Source organism: Pecten maximus, chromosome 9 (genome assembly GCF_902652985.1).
Source record: "Pecten maximus chromosome 9, xPecMax1.1, whole genome shotgun sequence".
Classification (NCBI taxonomy): domain Eukaryota; kingdom Metazoa; phylum Mollusca; class Bivalvia; order Pectinida; family Pectinidae; genus Pecten; species Pecten maximus.
In genome coordinates this window covers 25,464,412-25,485,969 of record NC_047023.1, presented here as the reverse complement: position 1 = coordinate 25,485,969, position 21,558 = coordinate 25,464,412, and the positions used below count along the sequence as shown (strand labels likewise).

Below are 21,558 nucleotides of genomic sequence, written 5' to 3'. Positions count from 1 at the left end.
AGCTTGAGTTCATTTTATGGAGCAGTATTTCAATAATGAATAGTCTAAATCTAAAAAAAAACCACAACACTATTCCAGACTATTTTAAAACAAAATTAATCTATTTTGACCTGCGATCTGAGCATACACTGTATGAAAATTATATTCTCTGACATACATGTAGTTACGACAATGGGCTGAACAAAGGAGACATTTATAGATGACAAGGAAAGACAAACTGATGTCCAACAGATCAATTTTCTTTCTTTCTTGTTTGTGGAGAAGTGAAATAAACGTAACAGACTGACCACCGAAAACTTCAAGTTAATAAATGGTATACAATTTAGACTACGTGAGCTAAAAGGAGTCTTCAATTTAATATTAATGGACATAATGTCAACCCAAGATATGCAAATTTGGGCGTTGCAGGTGAAACAAGGCTCTGAGCAAATTATATATGTCTTAGACATATGGTCACATTCAATTTAATTAACTACCATTGATAGATCACTGAGGGGGCCCAAACTTTACCTGCTGCCACCATTGCATGATCATAAATAAGAGCACTAAATTTGGAATCTTATCTTTTCTCTTCTTTCTAAACAGGTTTTTTCTTCCTAACGTCTCTCTTAACACTGCCTTACTATATATTGGCCTTTTATAAAGCATTTGTCCCTGTGAGGAAGGCTTTGGGTTCTGTCCCCTGGCCAAGACATTACAGAGTCTATAAATTGTAGTTGTTATTCCAGCTTAACATTTAAGTAGTATAAATGCATATGGTAACTAATTATATAAGAAAATGTGACATTTACATATATGTATTATAACATACAATGTATATCATTATATTACAAATAAATGTTAAATAAATTATATTACCCATAGGAGTGTCCAATAATGACGTTCTTTCTTTTACAGTATTTATCAAATATCTCATCAAGGTCTGCAAGGATCTCATCAAAATGGTACGCTTGTTGTCTGTCTGGAGCACAGCTCAATCCATGTCCAATCATGTCAGGGCACACAATCTCATACCCAAGACCAGAAAAATAATCTATCTGTGACTTCCAGACATCCGACGATCCACCAACACCATGAATGAAAAATAACACCATGCTTTTGTCTATACCATTGCTCTGCATCTCCTTTCCACTGAGTTTACCCGCAGCATGCGAGTGTAGTGGTGGTTTATCAGCTAGACTTTGTTTGCTATGGGAAGTTTCAGACTCCCTGCCCTCATCTATGGTAGGCCCAGCATCAACGTGGCCTAGATCTATGCGTTTTCCTTGCTGATCCACAGATATAGTTACATTGGAAGATGACATGACACTCTGACTGTCTACATGGGAAGCCTGTGAAATACCTCTACTCGGAGTCGGAATGGTTTGTCGACTGGTTATACTTTTTTCTGTCAATGGTCGCTCATTGTTTGTGTTGCCATTAGGAAGACTATTTATTACATCATTTGAAGCATCGTTAGACACATGAGACCTGGACATGTCATCATTGCCAGTGCTTTTGTTAGGAGTAGTTTGAGTGGATGTTTTCTCACCATTAGTTCGTCGTTTACTCAAATGTGTGGCAATGTTTGGGAGCATCCCTGTGTGTTTGTATTCCATGAACATCTGCATTTCCTTTTCAAATTTGCCATCTCTCTTTTGTTTATTGAAATGCTGAACCCTCAGGTAACGGCCCTTTCTAATCTCAATGATATCGGGATTAGTGTCAGGAGCTGGTGATACACGAACAATGTGTCTAGCATTGCAGCAAGTCATACAGCCTATACCTCTTACAACTGATTAAACATCCTATCATCACCTTTGAATCCTGTCAAAATAAAAGCATTCATTAGGGAACATGCACATTATAATTAAAGTATGCAAGAAACAGTAAACCAGTGTTAATTAGGTTATACTTTCTCATGAGGAGACAAAAAACGGGAAAAGGTCAGACCGGGAACCTGCTAGCAGTCAGCACATATATAGACAGTGTTATCTATTGACTAGTGAAAGTTTCAAATATAAATATATACCAGGGATACAATAAAATGTACCACAAAAAAAAGTGTAACATCTGGATCAACTGGATCTGGCTTACTAGTCTGATTCTCTACCAAATGAGCTTTAAACAAATCATCCCTGCCCAGGTGTTCTGACTTATCACTGCCGGGAGGCAACTGCATGTACAAGGAGAAACCTCACATGGTTGGGCAGGTGACCCAATACTTTTTCACATTTGATCAGGGAATTGATCCCCAGTCACTTAGGTGAAACAATAAGAAGGGGAACTGATATTAAAATCTGCAGTACTGAGGCTATACATGCAATTATATTGCAGATATTATTAATTGATATATTGTCTAAATTCTCAATACTCCAAGGGTATTGAGGATGCAAAGTAAGAACCAACCATGAAGAATCCTATGTCCTACCAAATGTAATATAAAGAATTAATTCAGTGTTATATCATTTTACAGTTATTGTTACTCTTATATACGTATAGGATGTCCAATCGATTATATTGTTGGGGTTATATGATGCATGTGTAACCCTGGTAAATACTAACACTTAGCCGCAATAATACCACTCGGCTAGAGAGATCTTCTCTTTAGCTCGATCGGTTGAGCGTAAGACTAGTAAGCCAGGGGTCCCGGGTTCGATCCCTAGCGGAGGCAGTGATTTAAATTTAATTAATCATGCGCTCTGTTACACATGTCAAAAGGTTTGATCTTGTCGTGTATAACCTATAGCATTGTTAGAGTATAGGCCATCTACTGTATAGTTTGTAGAGAAATTCAAAGTAACATTTAGGTATGTAGACTAATGATTACCATGAAAACAAAATTCCCGGGACTCATAGGCACTTGTTTCTGGTCATTAACACACTAGAGTTAAAAAGTTACATATAACTCTGGTACCGGTGTTAATGACCAGATACAAACGCATATGCGGGAATCAAACACTGAACTTCCTAATGACAACTTCGTGCTACATAGCAACCGGTTATCAGCTCAGTCCAGTTCTTATACACTCCTCAGTCAACGAAGTCTTTGGGCATAATGATACAAAACAATCCTGTATCACCTTTTTCAGTGAGTTTTAAGTATGCGTCAAATGTATCCCAGATGTCACATGTAACGATCAGAACGGGACCTCCGAGTTCTAGACGGAGTTCTTCCAGTTCCGCTACACCAGTCACCGTACACCGGCAGCTGGAGCAACATCGATATACACAGGAGTGTAAATGACAACCGCAATAATCTTAATATTTTGTGCCACTAAATAGTTAAGTTGCTATTTCATGTAAAAACGGGTAAAATGCACTGCTACATCAGACAATCAGCAATCACGACCACCCGGAGTATAATCTTAACAGCAAAATCAGTAAATATAAAAGTTATCTTACGTTCAAACCAAGTTATGCATACTTGTTTATATTTTCCATGGAAGTGGGCCGAACAACTGTCTTCAAAGGAAAATATGGCTTCGTCGCAATGTAGTCCTCACAAATATGCCGTCTTAAGTATTTTTGAAGGCATATTTTTGCCTTAAATATCGATATGCATATTTGCTATAATTTTTCATTGTAAAAACTTAAATACTTGTATGACCAAGCACCACTGAATTTAAGAAAGTGATGCGGAATAATATTTAAGCATGTTTCCGCCGGAAGCTGTATGAATCAATAGAGCGTAAAGACGATCCGAGGGCGATCGAGAGTTGCGAGTGAAAAGAAGCAATGTCATTTGTGGTAGCGGGTTTAAGGTATTCACAATTGCAATAAACACACAGCCTTTATATATCTTTTTAGTTAATTTAGATTTGCCTTTCTTATAAATCGATATTTCCATGCGGACCCTCACCTATCCACCAACACGTGATTATCTCCCTTCCCAACCTTCAACATCCAAGGTTCTCAACTCTTTCAGTAGATGTTTTTACAATAATTGAAATGAGGATTTATAGAAATATTTTCTTACTACTGAATTAAATTACTCCTACCAATTATATAGATTTCTACTTAATTTAAAAAATAAAAAGTTAACAATTATAATTATATGAAAACAGCTGATCAATATAAAGAAAAAAGAATTTAGATATATATTATATGTAATGGCTTCTAAATTCACTGATCATGGTGCTTCAGACTCAGTACACTTGTGCCTGAGTAAGATTTGAGAAATAACCAAACGGTTTGTAATCAACAATGTCATCTGGCAATAACGGAAGTCCTCAAGTGTTGGCTATAATATTCTTTCTATAAATACTCAATTGTTTTATTTAATTTGCATGTGTGTAACTTAAAAGTCGTTTGAAGGCAAAGTAGCAAAACAAGGATCACATATATAATTTAGTCAATCAATGAAACAGCCACTGAATTATAATTCAGATGTACATGAACATTATCACATGTAAGTCAGATATATTATAAATACTAATTAATATACAAAAATGTAACCAAATACAGACAGATGCTCGTGGTTAGCCACTGGAAATGTGCACAAGTTGTAAGCTATTCTTCTATTTTTCAGGAACCTTCTGAAATGTTCTAGTAGGATACAGACTTGTTCTACAAAAATCACCAGTGAACATACTGCAGTAGGACTTAAACATGTCCAACAACAGTGGTCAATTCCTAAGCGCTGTCTAACTCTTCCCCCAGAAAAGGAGAGCAATCTCAAGAAAAGGGGAAAGTTTCAACCCAGTGCATGGAAACGTCTCCATAAGCATGGAATAGAAACTGCATTGACAACATCATCAGGACGCAGAAGACTTTTCAATAGATTACTCAGAGGAAAATATAACCTTACAGTGCATGACTCTTTTCTAGCCTTCAAACCTAGATATGCAAAAACAAAGAAAGAATTGAAACATGAGGCAACCATACCTAAGCCTCTTAGAAGCCGTCATAGTGCGTGAAGTTTGATAATGTAAGGATGTTAACCAATACAATGTAAAAATGTATGTATGCTAATAAAAGGAATTGTGTGAAATATTTATCTTTTATTTAATGAAGTGGTTTTAAAAAATAAACCTTGAGAAAGTTAGAAAAGAGGCTCAATAGGCCTGTATCATTAACCAGGGATTTACTTGTTTGATGATTCTCTGCTTTTCATTTACATTCTAGACCTTTCAGGTAATCAGAAGAAATCCATCATATATTTGAACTATTTGACCTCAATGACCTTGAATATGATTTAATATCAGACTTTGTCAGTTCTTCATATTCAAGGTCATTTATCTTTTTGCAAACTTTGTGGGGCTCCATCATAGGACTCTACCAACCAAAACCCATTGTTCTTTTTAACATATTTGACCGATACCACACCACGGCATAAGCCCACTTGGTCCAATTTAAATGAGCTAAAAATGTTATGATGTCAGTATTACTGTAGTAACAGATTGTCAAAAATCGGTGCTCAGCTGTAAGTGTCTGGACACATATGCTAAAATAAAAAAAACATGTTATTATTAGTATTGTACTGAAAAACTTTTTTCATTTCCTCAAATTCTGTAAACAAATTAAGTTTCCAATGGGTACCAGAGAAATCTCACTTTGTTGCATGGTAAAGGTCAAGTTTGAAATAGTTGACCTACATGTCTTCTAAAAACAATAGATGATAAACAAAATTTATGTGCAGCAAAAGTGTAAAATTAAGAGGAAAATAGGGCTCATAGATTGCTGGATTACATGTCATCACATAAATTTTAAAAAAGAAAGAAAAACCAAGAGGCCCATAGTTGCAAGCTTAGATTTCTGAGCAACTCGAAAAAAATCACTAAGACCATATCGGAATCATTCCATGCAAATTTTGTCAATCCCACTGGTGAAACTTGAGAAGTTTAAAATAAGCATTCAGGGAAACCATGCGCAATCATGTCAAAGTTTTTATGAAACAGAAAAATAATTTGTCAACTTTCCTTCCTTAACATCCTCAACAATTTCCAGCTCAATTGCACCAGTGCAGCTTGAGAAGATATTTAAAATGTGTTTTTCAAGATGGCAGTCATGACAGCCATTTGTATCCAGACTGACCTGAAAAATAACAACACTTGGCCAGGACCATCTGAGGATCTTTTCAGGCAAGTTTGAACTGAACCCCAACGGTGAAACTTGAAAAGTTTGAAATAGGTGTTCTCCAGGAAAACCATGATTGCAAAATCATGGTGCTAAATGGCTGCTTTCTGCTTTGTCAAAGTTTTTATGAGAATGAAAATAACAATTTCATTTCCAGATCATTTCTGGCAAGTTTGCAACAATCTCAATGTTTTTTTACAAGTTCCAAACCTGTAATGTAGTTTTCAATAGTTTCTAATCTTAAAACAAACAAATTTATAGTTAAAATATATAAAATCTGTCCATCTGTCGGAAATTGTCCGTCCATCGTCCAGAGCTATGTTATCACAGCTTTAACAGAAGGTGCCACTAGACCAGGAGATTGATGTTGGTAGAATATACTCCAGAGTTAATACTGAAATAAGTGATTTTGAAATTGTTTCCATGGTAACCATGAAAGCATTTAAATGTTCCATAAAAAAGAACTTTCAGACCACTTGATTAATTTGTGTATTTCTGGAAACACGAAAACCTGATTTTGAATATTTGTCTCCATGGTGACCTTGAACAAGAGGCCCAGAGGGCCTGTATCGCTCACCTGGATTTCACGAGATATGGGTCAGTTCCTTCCTTTATAAAATTTTGAATCCTTACCAAAAAGGATGCTACCAGTCAAACATCAGCTGTTTCAGAAAAGAAGTTGATCATATCAATTTAGCCAAATTGACCCCTTTTAGCCCCACCCCTCAGCCCCCTGGTGGGGGTCAACCCTAAGATTTGTACAATTTTGAATCACCACCCCATGACCATGCTACCATACAAATGTGAGTGATATCCATTGCTTAGTTTCAGAGAAGTTGTTTATGTCAATTTAACCAAATTGACCCCTTTTGGTCCCACCCCTCAGCCCCCAGGGGGTTGGCCCTGTCATTTGTTCAATTTTGAATTTGAAACCCAAGGGAATGCTACCAGTTAAATATTAGAGATATGCATTGCTTAGTTTCAGAGAAAAAGTTGTTTAAATCAATTCTGCCAAAATGACCCCTTTTGGCCCCGCCTCTCAGCTCCTAGGGAGGTCGGTTCAACTATTTGTACAATTTTGAATCCCGACTCCAAAGGGATGCTCACAGTCAAATATGAGCAATATCAATTGCTTGGTTTCAGAAGAGAAGTTGTTCATATCAATTTAGCCAAATTGACCCCTCTTGGCCCAACCCCTCGGGGCCCCCTTGGGGTCAGCCTCACCATTTGTGCAATTTTGAATCCCCACCCCATAGTGATGCTCACAGTCAAATATGAGCAATATCAATTGCTTGGTTTCAGAAGAGAAGTTGTTCATATCAATTTAGCCAAATTGACCCATCTTGGCCCCAACCCTCAGACCCCTGGGGGGTCAGCCCCACCATTTGTACAATTTTGAGTCCACACCCCATAGGGATGCTTCTGACAAAATTTGGTCAAAGTCTGATCAGTGGTTATGAAGAAGAAGTCAATTGTTGACGGACGGACGGACGACTGACGCAACGGTATGGCATAAGCTCACCTTGGTCCTTCGGACCAGGTGAGCTAAAAATTGAAAGCAAAAACAGCTACATACAAAATCCACCACTAGAAAGATGTGTGTAAGATAGTTCCTAGAGTTATCTTAAACAGTTTTGGAGACACACTCCGGAAATGCTGAAATGACTGATTATAAACGTTTGTCTCCATGGTAATCATGAAGATATTGAAACTGAAAACTACTTCATAGCAAAAATGTACATTATCACTTGATTGATGTTAGTAGTAAGTTTTCTTAAGTTATCTTTTTTAACTGTTTTGGAGATAGGATCCAGAAATGTACAGACAGAAGGAACCTGTTTGTATATTCCTTGCCAATCTGCATTTGGAAGGGGATAATTAATGAAATTTGTGACCATTGATGATATTCTTGGACAGTTACTAAGGCCATTTTGTGATTCTTTCGAAGCAGAGATCAGTGATAGTCCTGTTCTGTTGTTTGTTTCCCAAGTTACTCTGGATAACAGGCAATATCTTGATATCTGGCTCTTCAGAGAGCAATAAACCCAATTTAAGTGATCATCTAAAGTGAATTCATTTGATGTACATAAAAACAACAATTTACAATGTGTACATATACATATTTATTGAAACTGATCAAGACTTTCAAAAATGTATATATAATTTGTTCAGTTACAGCACAGTGAAGTTTAAGTACAAAGCAGTAAATATATTAACAGTGGACCCTAGTTTTGGTGGAAACCAATTAAATTATTTCCCCATATTAACATGATATACAGTGTCGAATTACATTTAATACTACATGTAGATTTCCACTGTAGTATCTGTGTCAATGAACACTCTAGTATCTTATTACTAAAGTTTCCTTTAGCACAGTGGAGTATGGCAAAGCAATCTCCAAATTATTAACCCTTGGTCGAGGCATGTTAACCATAACTATATAAAGGCTCACCTCAACACAACAGCCGTGATATTACCACCTCAACACCACAGCCGTGATATTACCACCTCAACACCACAGCCGTGATATTACCACCTCAACACCACAGCCGTGATATTACCACCTCAACACCACAGCCGTGATATTACCACCTCAACACCACAGCCGTGATATTACCACCTCAACACAACAGCCGTGATATTACCACCTCAACACAACAGCCGTGATATTACCACCTCAACACCACAGCCGTGATATTTCCACCTCAACACTACAGCCGTGATATTACCACCTCAACACAACAGCCGTGATATTACCACCTCAACACCACAGCCGTGATATTTCCACCTCAACACTACAGCCGTGATATTTCCACCTCAACACCACAGCCGTGATATTACCACCTCAACACCACAGCCGTGATATTACCACCTCAACAACACAGCCGTGATATTACCACCTCAACAACACAGCCGTGATATCACCACCATAATAAATATGTAAATGTAACTAATTTATCAGTAGTGACTAAGAAATGCTTGAGTTCAGCTTGGGTAAATCAAGCAGAATATCTTGGTCAGATCCCTATAAGCATATGGGTTTTAAAAGCCATAGAAATATCAGTCATTTAGTTTTATAGACAAATCTTAACCATGCTTAATTGAACATTAAACGTTTATGCTAGGACAATAGCATCACATCACCCTCAACTTCAATGAGGTGAGCTGAAAAGGACAATGAATACCAATATATTTTATTTAACTGTATCAACAATTTTTTTTTAATTAAAGATGAATTTAAACAAATGAATGAATATGCCATTTAACGCTGTATAATGTAATAAAAGCACCAAATTGGGAATGGAAACACGACATTAAAAGAACTTTTCTACAACCCTTCTTTATGGAGCCTCAGTTTGTAAACACAACATTCAATACCTATCACAGCTGTCACAATAATACATGTTCACATCCTTTTCACAAAAACAATAAAATTTGACTGATTACTTAATTTTTCTTCATCACTGAACCGTATGATTAAAAAAAAAGAAATATAACTGTATTCATATATTTGTTTCTGTCTTTTCACAGTGGCATTCCCTATATAATCTGCAATTCTTTATTTCATATATGTAGGGATATTTTCCACATAAAATCAATGCTATATACATGTAAGTCTGTCTATTAAATATGTCTTCCTATTTCGTTATAATTCTTGCTATATTTTACCTTCAAAACTGAAACTTGAATCTTCACATAACTCAAATTGATGACAGAAATTCCTTAATGAAAATGAAACATCAATAAGTGAATTCCATTTATTATAGAGTATTGAATCAATGGCATTACATTTTGCTTCATGAAAAATCTCAATATAATAGCAAATTAATTATGCTAATAAGCTTTAAAATATGCTACTAAAACCAATGTCATGATTTTTTACTGATATGAATGTAAACCAAAATGTCATGAATTTTTACCGATAGGAATCAACGAAAAAAAAAAAAAAAAAAATATAACTTAAACATCACAAATTTTTCATCACTTGTCCGATATGTACATTTCATAGAATGGTATATAATAACACAAGGTTCTATGGGCCTGTAATGTTCAATGGTTCTGTAACTTTTGAAGATAAGACTTTGTTTATTTCATGTTATTTTCAAATAAGTGTTCATTTAGGTCATTGGTCCAAATAATCTGCACTTAATCATTATAGATATTTTTCTCCGACTTCGACAATTAATTAACATCAATATTTCTGATGTCTTCTTAATAATCCAGATGGATTTTATTATAAGTACATGTATATGTAATGGCATCAAGAACTCAAGAATTAAATCACAACAGAGACTTGGGTCAGTTTTAGGTTTACAGTGCCAATTATCAATATATGGGTGCAATCTTTTTTCATAAATGACATGCAAATCTGAAATGTATTTTCTGAGACAAAGCCAGACAACTGCAAATGTCCATGAATTCCTTGAAAGACGTTTGGGTTCACCAGAAACACAAAATCGATAGATCCATCACTGTTTTACAAATATACAAATCTGGTTCAACCACAGTCAAACTTTTTAGAAAGTGATAAACAAAGGCAAACATACACTCAACCTTACACACCTGGTAATGTAATATACTAATTATCATATATCACCTGGCATTAAAATTACATCACTCTTCATTATTTGTGTAATACTAAATATCAAGTTATTTAAAGTAAGCAAGGCTTGCGAATATCAGAACTTAAGTGGAAGATGATTTTAGGCAAAAGTCTGATGTCAAACCACTTTGAATTCTCTTTGACAATAACAGCAACTTTTTAATAGTACTGTATTCTGATTATTTTCTACAATCATCTTCAAAACCTCAAAACTAGAAATTAACAAATGAGCACATTAATTATTGATACAAAAAAAACCTATTTTTATTAAAAATTATCAGTTAAAAATTGCAAAATGAAAATCAACAAAAGCAATTTAATACATTTGTAGTTGTCAAAGTGTTTAATGGTTAAGTGAAATAAAATGACATATGTACAGCTCTGATTTTCATACCTAGGAATATCTACAGTGGCAATGACTGATTTATACTGGTAAATATAAAATGACACATACCATGTTACACATAAAAGTGTGAATCACATTCAAACTAAATACATAAAAAGGAAGGTTTGGCATTTTAAGCATTTATATATATATATAGCATCAATTATAATAAAATAAAGTTGATTTAATATCGGAGTTGCCAACATTGCCATTTCCCTGAATGTGTTTGTTAAAACACATTCTTCTAGTTTACTTGCACAGTGGCAAGTGCTCTGTGCTCCGATTCTTATATTAATTATTATATCCCTGGTTAATATGGGATGGAGCCATGTCAAAAAATAGATATATATTGAACTTCCAATGAGATATCTTTACAATGGAAGTCTGGGTTGTACTGTTTATCTCGGAGCATTAGTGACACCCAGCTGTCTTAACTATAGACCGTAACCAAGGTCTAAATATTGGCACATCACTAGTCTCATTGGTCCCTGTGTCACACCTGTCCTGTTTATATTTGTTCTCTTGAGGATTCATTCTCATCTGTCAACGGCACACTATCACTGGCACTATATCTCATTCCCTGGAACTGCTTCAGGTGAATCTGTGGGATTCAAAAATAGGTTATTGTAGCATATCCATCAATCAATAAAAAAAACATGGCAGTCAGACATTCAAAGGTTTTTGTGATCATGATGATTAGATGTGTGTCGTTAATATCAAGAACAGGACTTTTTGAAGTAACACAGAGAACACAGACAGCAACTTGATTCTAGTACACTACCTCTACACTGTGTAGAGATATATACTGAGTTTCTAGCTATGGTTGACCCGCGAGTCAATATGGAGTTACAAGACAACACAATATGGAATCACAAGACAAAATGAGTAAAAAAAGTCCCCAGATATGATGGCTAGGATACAATCATTACTTACATGGAATTCAAAGAAATTTTACATAATATGTAAGCATTACAACCCAACAATAACCTACAAAATTTTTTTAAGAGTTCTGAAGTCACTAGATCATGAAGAAACTCGGGAGTTGTCGGGTCACCAAACCATGAAAAGTAACTATGGAGTAGTGGTGTCACCAAACCAAAATGAGACAGAAGGTTACGGTGTCACCAAATCTTGATGACAGATTGCACATGCTTACCGTCTGAACAGGAAGTAATTCTAGAACTCCTTTTTGAGTGACATCACTATAGTTCCCACATTGTTATTTAATGTTAAATATGCATAAGAGACCAAGTTTAATGAAATGACAAGATGTACTGTTTTTAACATCAGAATAGTATCAACAATACCTTATTTTAGTGTTTTTGAATAAATACTGTGAATTAATTTTCGTCCTGTGTTTTCTTGTGTAATGATACTGTATTGCAATTTTTTTGAGATTGTGATGGGTACTTCTTCAAATGAGGATATTCATGCGCCGATCATGTGCATTTGTTTATAAACAGACCATGATAACCGATGGGATATTTAAAGTGGTGGGAGAAAAATAATCATTCCCTGCCTAGGGAGTGTGACAAAGAAACCTCAACCCTCCGGGGAATTCATGAATGTCCAACCCTTGGCTAGCCTCGAGTCCAACATTCATGAATTCCACCTCTGGTTTAGATTTCTCTGTCACATCCCCAAGGCAGGGAAATATTCTATTAGTCATTTCCCTTGGCTGTACATATCAGTCATGAAACAACTGTTGTGTTACCTGAATAACCCAAAATATCCAATATAGGTCATTTCAGAAGACCCTTGTCTGATATATCCTCAAACCATCCTGAATCAGGCACACTGTTACCAAGGTAATCACAATGAGAGAGATGCTTCATCACAATCATTTGAATGCTTGGATGTATGCAGATGTTACACAACATGTACACACACACACACACACACAACACACAAAACGCCTTGTTACTATTTTCTAGCAATTCTCCAGGAAAACAGTTGGCAATACTTCATTAACATTAAAATGGAGAGCCAGGTAACAAAAAAGATCAACAGACACTAAAGAATATATACTTACTTGTATAAAGATGTTAACTTCATCACAACGACTTAGGTAAGGGAAATTTCCTCCGGATTTTAGGTGAGCCTTTTTGGCATCTGGGTAACATTTGTACATTTCCTCTCGTGCAGAGAAGGACAAGGCACAGTCATCAAATACCTATAGGAGAGAGTAGCATTAGTCCTGTAATAAACCAAACTCCTGATAGAGAATCAAATTACTTCCAATAGGCATTTTATATCAAAACAAAGGCTATACAGCAGGTGATTTTAGTTTTTTCACCGCCTCACTTCAAAGGGAATGATTCCTTTCTCATATGCTATTCTAGTATCCAGCTAAAACACTACAAGGTATCTGATTATAAAGTGCCGTTATTAAATCGTCTTCACTGACACCACATAGTGTCTTCATCTGATTCAGCTGACAACAAAAGTATCTCCAAGAGAAATTATAAAAATATACCAGGGATAAAAATCAAAATCATTTTGAAATTTTGTTTCCTACTATCAATCTAATAATGCTAAGCATAGTTTAAATTGGAAACATTATAGTAACAAAACATTTCATTTATTTACTCATTTTTAAAATCAATTCTCTTTTCAAGACATATACACAAAGTAACTACTTACGTCGAGGATGGTGATGGGGACCTGAGACACCTTTTGAGGTTCTACATAGCAGTTCATACAGTTTAATGTCAGACGGGAAGCCAACTGCTGCTGGGACAAATTATCCAGCTGGGAAGACAAAACATGTTATTAGATTAGGAAATTCACTGACATTTGGGAGGGGGCGGGCCTTCTTCCCAGCATGCTTTAGGCCCAATACCAGGTCTCAGTGGGCCTCTTCGTTAAATGAGAAGAAGTTGTGTATGATTTTAAAACATCTGACCCTGAAAGTAAAAGTAGTTTATTTGAAACATGTTAGCCTTTCATCACAGCATTTCAATGCTACTGACTCAATATCATGACCCTGGGTTGGTTTAATATGAAGAAGTTTTTGTTTAAATGGAAATGTTGATGCTGGCCAGACAGACATTTAAGGGACACTAGACACTGCACTATACTACTTGCCCTTCAGAATGGTGTTGTGATGATGTCGTATGATAGTTTTGGTGGTGGTTAAAATACATTGTATATATAAATACATGTATGTATATCAATCTTACAGGAAAATATTTGTTTATTTTCTCATAAATATGAGTAATTTGATAGATAATAATACAACATAGAATTTATTAAACTTGTTCAATAATCTAATATGTCATTAGCCTTGTGGCATATCAAATCATTGAATTTGTTTTCTGGTCATAAATTCCATAACACAGTGACATTTCCAAAAGACTGTCTATTTGTGTACACCATCCACATCCACTTAGTTTGTACAAACCACAGCTGTCCAGAGATATTGATTAAGTTTAATTAAGTTTAACACAAAGTCACCAGAATCAAAAATGCCATACAGTATTACACAGGAGTAAACCAGAAAGATTTATATTTTGTAAAGTATTACCTTTTCCACAAGGAAATCAACAGAGTCACATATACTGGGGTCAGAGGGACCCTTCTCGAAGTTCCCCATCACCATTTTCTTGAGAATTAATGCAGGCATCATCCAGAACCTATTCAAAAGAGACACCTGCATGAATTTACATATGATACAAATGCTAAAGCCTAAATCTCAGTGAGTCAATGAGCTGATGGAATTATCGGCTTGATACACCAACCAACATCACACTGTACAAGAATTTGTTTTTATTTAGTATATAACCATATTCGCTTTAAAAGAGAGATTTACTGAAGAAAATGTATTCAATGAAAAATTTATTGTTTGTTCTATCAAATATGTTCTTCCTGAAAGAGTATTCTTCAAAATACATTTTTCTCAAGAAAATAAATGCATGAATATTTTATGTAGTAACCTTACAACATAATTTTACTAAGTTTTGAGATTCCTACAGAACATATTTCCTCTTAGACAACTATGTATGTTGATCAAGAAATCAGGTATGTCCTAGCTACATTATTGTTTTGTTTTTTTTTTCAAATGCGAATTAAATAGAATAGAAGTATTGATATCAACTTTCACATCAAGGCCACACTGCAATTATGCTGTTTATTATAAAGAAAAAACAATTCAGTGATGAACAGTCCTCACTGAATTGGAAATTATATGACGAGAATGCACAAATACAAACTGATTGTTTGACAGACCCAGAACATTCAAATTGCATTTGGTGGTACTAATGTGATTGAACTTTTTGAATCCAGGAATTTCATTAATTTTAATAATAAAAGTTTAAAGCAAATGAACCTGTGCTCCAAGTAAAATTTTCCATTGACAAGAAATGCAGATCAGCCCCAAACATTTGTTTTCCTGATGTCTATAGGTCAGAAGTTAAAATGTAGATCTACGTAACCTATTTTTGGTACATGTCATACTGTCCCACTTAGGCGATACCATGCACTAAATATGAAGTCCCAGTATATATATAAAAGCTAATACATCCCAGCCAAACTTCTGATGTAGTCAGCAGTCAAAATGTATGTCAGCTACACTGCCTCGTCTAGGTAAACCAAGGACCCAAGTACTAAATTCTAGAGACAAGCAGTGTAGGTGATAGAGTCCTGATAAGATAAAGTGCAAAAAGACACAAAGAAAGACATGATACAAAGCAAGACTATAGTGCCCCTCCCCTCCTGTTCCTCGTGGGATACTTATAATTTTAAATATCAATTTTTGCTAAAATGTCTATGTCACATCATAGAGTAGAAACATAAACATGTGAGCTTTTCACTCTATTACTAGTAGTGTATGAACAGTGTATCTACAACAGAAATATGAACGTTCTCTTAATTATTGTTACCCATTCATTTTTATATTAAAACAAGAGGCCCATGGGCCTTAACGGTCACCTGAGATTTGAAATATTTCAGTTAATTTAATTTACCCTTTTTGGCCCCGCCCATCAGCCCTCAGGGGTCAGTCAGGGCCAACATATGCATATTATCAAACTTTCATCCCATGCTAAAAATGTTAACCAAGTTAGAATGAATTCCAATAGAAATCAAACAAATCAGTCAAAAATGTAATTTCCCCATATAAACTATAGTAAAATTTAACCCCTCCCCAGGGGCAAACTTATGACCCCCGGGTCATTAAATTAATAAATTTTAGTAGAGCACTTTAAGACCCTTCCAACTATGAAGAGTATTTGATTCTACCTTATTTCGGTCTTTAGAAAAAGATTTTTGAAATTTCAGCCAATTTGACCATTTTTAGCCCCGTCCATCAGCCCCTCCGGGTCAATCAGGGCCAACATGTGCATACCCTCAAACTGCCATCCCAAGCTGATAATGTTAACCAAATTAGAATGAATTCCAATAGAAATCAAACAAATTATAGTCAAATTGTGATTTCCCTATATAAACTATAGTAAAGTTTACCCCTTCCCCAGGGGCAAACTTGAGACCCCGGGGTCAAGAAATTCACAATTTTAGTAAAGCATCTTAAGACCCTTCAAACTATAAAGAGTATTTGATTCCAACTTATTTCGGTCTTGAGAAGAAGATTTTTGAAATTTCAGTCAATTTGGCCCTTTTTAGCCCCGCCCATCAGCCCCTGGGGGTCAGTCAGGGCCAACATGTGCATGCCATCAAACTGTCATCCCATGCTGATAATGTTAACCAAATTAGAATGAATTCCAATAGAAATAAAACAAATAAAAGTCAAAAATGTGATTTCCCTATATAAACTATAGTAAAGTTTACCCCCTCCCCAGGGGCAAACGTGAGACCCCTGGGTCATGAAATTTACAGTTTTGGTAAAGCACCTTAAGACCCTTCCATCTATGAAGAGTGTTTGATTCCACCATATCTGAGAGTAGAGAAGAAGATTTTTGAAGTTTTAGTCAATTTGACCCTTTTTAGCCCCGCCCCTGAGGCCCCTGGGGGGTGGGGACCATATAATTTACAATTTTGGTTGACCTTTAGCCATAGAAGCTTCCTGCCAAATTTCATTGAATTTGGTTTAGGGGTTTTGGAGAAGAAGTCGAAAATGTAAATTGTTTACGGACGCACGACGGACGACGGACGACGCACGACGGACGACGCACGACGCACGACGACGGACAAAAGGGGATTAGAATAGGTCACTTGAGACTTTGTCTCAGGTGACCTAAAAACACTTACGTTGGAGCTGAGTTTGTCTGCTGAAATATTGATGTATCGTAAAAAGAATTGCACAAAATCAGAGATGCCACTCTAGGAGACAAATTGGTGAACTCTGTAAACTTCTGAGCCAGGAAACCACCAAGTGATGATCCAAACAGATGGACCTGTCAGGAAATAAGATCATTCATCTCAATGATTGTTTTCAATGTCTGCATATGACTTTTTCCAATTATATTCAATCAAGTGGTATACAACTTCCTAGTGTGACTAATTTTGTGGTTTTAATTGAAAATGACACTCATTTATCATCACTTGAAGGTGAAGAGTTTACAGCACCTCAAAAACATATTAACATAAAATGTTGTCGGACAATAGTTCTGTTTGTAGAGGTTGAACTTCCTCACAACAGCCAAGGTCATATAAGGACGGGTGGAAAGGAGACACCTACAGAAAGACAGAGCAATGAGGACAGAAATGAAATGTTTAAGATATGAGGGCAGAAGATCTATTTTGGTCATTCCAATGTCCCCTAGATAGAAGACAATGAAAAAAATCCTCAATTTTTCAGGGGCTCCACTTTTGGTGGCCTTCTATGATCAGCATGTAGTGGGACACAGCAGGTCTTATTCTTGGGCTCTACAATGTTCCATGAACAGAAGACAAAGGAGAAACCACTCCAGACTCTGCAGAGGTGGGGGAGGGGAGTCAGCGATTAGTCACCTCTTACGACAGTGAAATACAGCAGAAATATTCTGTCCCCACTCCTACATGGGTTCAGACAATAGATTATACTTCAGCTCAACACCAGACACCTATAAAATATCTAAGTCTGTTGTTAGAGATTTTTTCAGTGCTTTAGTATCAGAAAAAGTGAAAGGAAAATGATCCATTACCATTATTACGACAAGAAGTTATACCAAGAATGATACCAATATTGTGCAAGTCTGGTGTTGGGATTTTCAGTTGTTCAGTATCAAAATAAAAGTACAGTAGTTAGGCAACCACCATTATTAGGATAAGTGATGGTTTTACCTATATATATATGTATCAGTAGGAAGAATAATTCAAACACAAGTACTTACCCTGTCTAGCTGTAGATGATCTAACAACTTCCTAAAGCCATCACAAAATTCTTTCATTGTCCAGTATACGGGATACTCCACCTACAATACACAGAAATACCACAGAGTTACCTCCCTTTATCCTTCACACACATGTTCCTCAGACACCGAGTAGCAGCTAGTCCAGTGGCTGAAGTGGTACATATCTTTTGTCATATACAGTTTATGTAGTTTTATTTTTATTCATTTTTTTATCAAATTTTTAATTATTACACGTTTTTCTCATTATAAAGTCATGGTAAGATATACAAAATAAACATAATGTCATGTACCTCTATTCAAAATCATAAAAATTATGGTGCATGATTACAACCATTGAGTCCAGGAGATGTGCATGATTACAACCATGGAGTCCAGGAGATGAAGTATATTTTTGATCACGCTTCTGTGAGATATTGTGTCATCAACTAACTCAACAGTTGACTAATATGCATGTGATCTCTTGCATTTTTTTTCACACACAAATGAATTTTTACCCAGAAATAAAACATTAACAGCAAGCTATAGGTCTATAAGGTGCTATTTAATTGTCAGCTTATGACAAAAGTGTTCATGGACATGGGAGATTGAAAAAGTATGCCACAAGACAAATCTTACGACAACAACCACCACAGGTGTTGATTACATAGTCATATTTTAAACACTCTGGACACAAAATTAGTTCGGTATTCAGAATTCAAGGGGATTGGTATTGGGACGTCTTTAATACTATAATAAAGAAGGATCGATTCCATACATTGCTATTTTCCTTGATATATAGTCAAGTGTGATTGGTTTTGAGAAGAATTGGTTTTTGGAAGTTGCACTGTACTAGTGACACATATGACTGAAACAGAAAATATAGGAGCTTATGAAGGCTAAATGTGATTCCCCCCCCCCCCCCCCCCCACCCCCCCCCATCAAATTAGTGGTTAACAAATGCTTGATAAATCTTCACTAGTGTACATACAGCAATCACTCTGTAACCGTGTGCAGACAGTGCTAGCACCTGACGAAAGTAAACATCAGCAGTTCCACTGGCAGGAGGGAAACAAATCATCGGACATCTTACACTCTTCGGCCCTGCATCATAGAGTGCCCACTCTTTTGTTTGATCATCATCTACAATAAACTAAAACAAAAGGCCTTGCATGTCAAATAACTCAACCATGAAAACAGCAAAGTTAACTATAGCTAAATGCCCCACTAGCATCATTGTCAATGTCAGATTGAGAGTATGGTGTGAACATCAACAAAATTATCTGAACACATATGAAATGGTAAAAAGACAATTGGAGGCATGGTGGTCTAGTGGTAGGATGGGAGCTTTGTGAACAAGAGCAAGTCCTGGCCTGGGCTCCGTGTTTCATCCTGAAAAAAGAGCCTTTATTCTGTTGTGTTTCAGCCGACTCAGCTGTTCGTGAGTATGTGGTAGGGTAGTGGAAGAAATGTCTTGTGTAGCCGAAATTTAAGGTCATGAGGGAGTTGAGAAGGCTCAATAACCATAGATAATAATACGTGAACCGCTTTAAGACAGCAAATTTGTCATGATATTGGGATTAATGAAACTCAAAATTATTCATCATAATACAATGTTCTTAATAATACAATACATTAACTAACTTGGTAATTACTTATAACAACCGGCCCAGAGAGCCTGCATCACTCACCTGGATATTTCAGTAATTATGGCAAAATAGATTTATTCAAGTTATACCAGGTATTCTCAAACATTTCTTACTTTTGAACTGACTCTGCCAACAATGGTTCAAACTACAGGTGGACCAATTCCTGCTTTTCTCGAAAAAGAAAAAGATTTCGAAAAAATTCTCTTTTTTTTTTGCTTTATTCCCCTATTGGGCCCCCTTTATCCCATCCCAATAGGGTCATATCCTCCACTTATACAACATTAGATTTTCTTTACCAAGTAATGCTCCAGACCAAATTTCACCAAAATATATTAAGTTGTTCAAGACAAGTATGGATTTAAAGGATTAACCTCAACTTCCCCTATTTGGCCCCGCTTCTCCATCCCCAGGGTAGCCACACCATCCATTTTTACAAAGTTTTATCTCCTTTGCCCAATAATGCTGGAGACCAAATTTCATCAAAATCCATTCAGGCATTCAGGACCTTCGAGTCAGATGAGCTAAAAATAACCAATACAGAACAAGCTTTCTAGCTCATTCGAATAAGATGGAGAGCTTAAGATGTCACCTGGGTTTTGGCATTGGATTTCTAATATCAACATTTTGGTCAAAGTGTTGAAAGGCATTATGCCATATCAAATATCCAATATTTTAAGAGTTTTGATTGCCTTTTTCACTTTATTATTAAGAACTTACCTTTTTCATAGGAACTGAGCTCCTAAAGCTCTTGTACTCAGCAGAATTAGCTATTTCACTCATTGTAACAACAATTTCTGTCCAGCATCACAAACTGTAATGAAAAGTTATCCACTTTGAATCCACATTTAATCAAACCTCTAATTAGTAGTTTTAATGAAAAACAACCTGTGATAAATAATTTCATTGAAAATATGTGACTTAATCCTTCAAGTAGGAGTCATACATAAAATATATGCAATTAACAATGTAATATACTGGCCATATTTGTAGGTGTTAAATAACCACACTTTGGAAGTCTTCAGACTTGGTTTTCTTGCAACTTGTCTGCTGTTATATCGTCTACCCATAGCTAGGTGTTATAATAAGTTCTCCAACAAAACTGTACCATAATTATGATCCACAAAAACAAGAATACGCTTTTGTATAATTTAATACATACCAAAAGTTTTATACTTTTCACTTTTATCACTCTCCAAAAGTCTGAGCTTCTATCTTTTGAAATTTAAATATTTTTTGCATTGTAATTGATTTCATTTTCACTACATGAAGTACAGAACACTTATCACAAGAACAATGACCATCTTGAGCCTGTCTAACAATAAGTCACGAGAAGCCACAAGGTGCTAGCCATGCCCAACCTTATTGACCCCAAGTTTTTTTGTCGACTTAGGCTCATCAAAACTTCCATTGGAACAGGACAGACCATTATAAAGGCTCATTTCCCCCTGATTGTAGATGTCTGACAAAGTTTTGTGTGCAGGATCATCAAGGTGCAATACAGTCCTACATCTGCCAGACTTCTGGATCATCAATCTTTATTTCCCCTCTACGGAGATATATGTTGCATGAATATTGCCAAGATATTTACTATCTTGAAAT

At 35.9% G+C, this 21,558-nt stretch overlaps 2 protein-coding genes across 2 annotated transcripts in view; one reads left to right on the top strand and one right to left on the bottom strand.

Annotated features, from left to right (window-relative positions):
* LOC117333940 overlaps window positions 1-21,558 on the bottom strand; it is a 28,559-nt gene that overhangs the window by 5,826 nt on the left and 1,175 nt on the right. The window contains exons 2-10 of the mRNA XM_033893359.1: window positions 20,677-20,770; window positions 19,302-19,463; window positions 18,314-18,394; window positions 17,250-17,395; window positions 14,572-14,680; window positions 13,689-13,796; window positions 13,078-13,218; window positions 11,557-11,646; window positions 859-1,778 (exon numbers count right to left, since the gene is read on the bottom strand). Coding sequence (XP_033749250.1) covers window positions 859-1,778; window positions 11,557-11,646; window positions 13,078-13,218; window positions 13,689-13,796; window positions 14,572-14,680; window positions 17,250-17,395; window positions 18,314-18,394; window positions 19,302-19,463; window positions 20,677-20,739 — 1,820 coding nt within the window. The 5' untranslated portion in view covers window positions 20,740-20,770. The remainder of the gene's footprint in view (window positions 1-858; window positions 1,779-11,556; window positions 11,647-13,077; window positions 13,219-13,688; window positions 13,797-14,571; window positions 14,681-17,249; window positions 17,396-18,313; window positions 18,395-19,301; window positions 19,464-20,676; window positions 20,771-21,558) is intronic.
* Window positions 3,636-4,974, top strand: LOC117334712. The gene is made up of 2 exons (XM_033894501.1): window positions 3,636-3,743; window positions 4,511-4,974. Exons 1-2 carry the CDS (start codon window positions 3,718-3,720, stop codon window positions 4,896-4,898), a joined length of 414 nt encoding a protein of 137 aa, XP_033750392.1. The 5' UTR covers window positions 3,636-3,717; the 3' UTR covers window positions 4,899-4,974.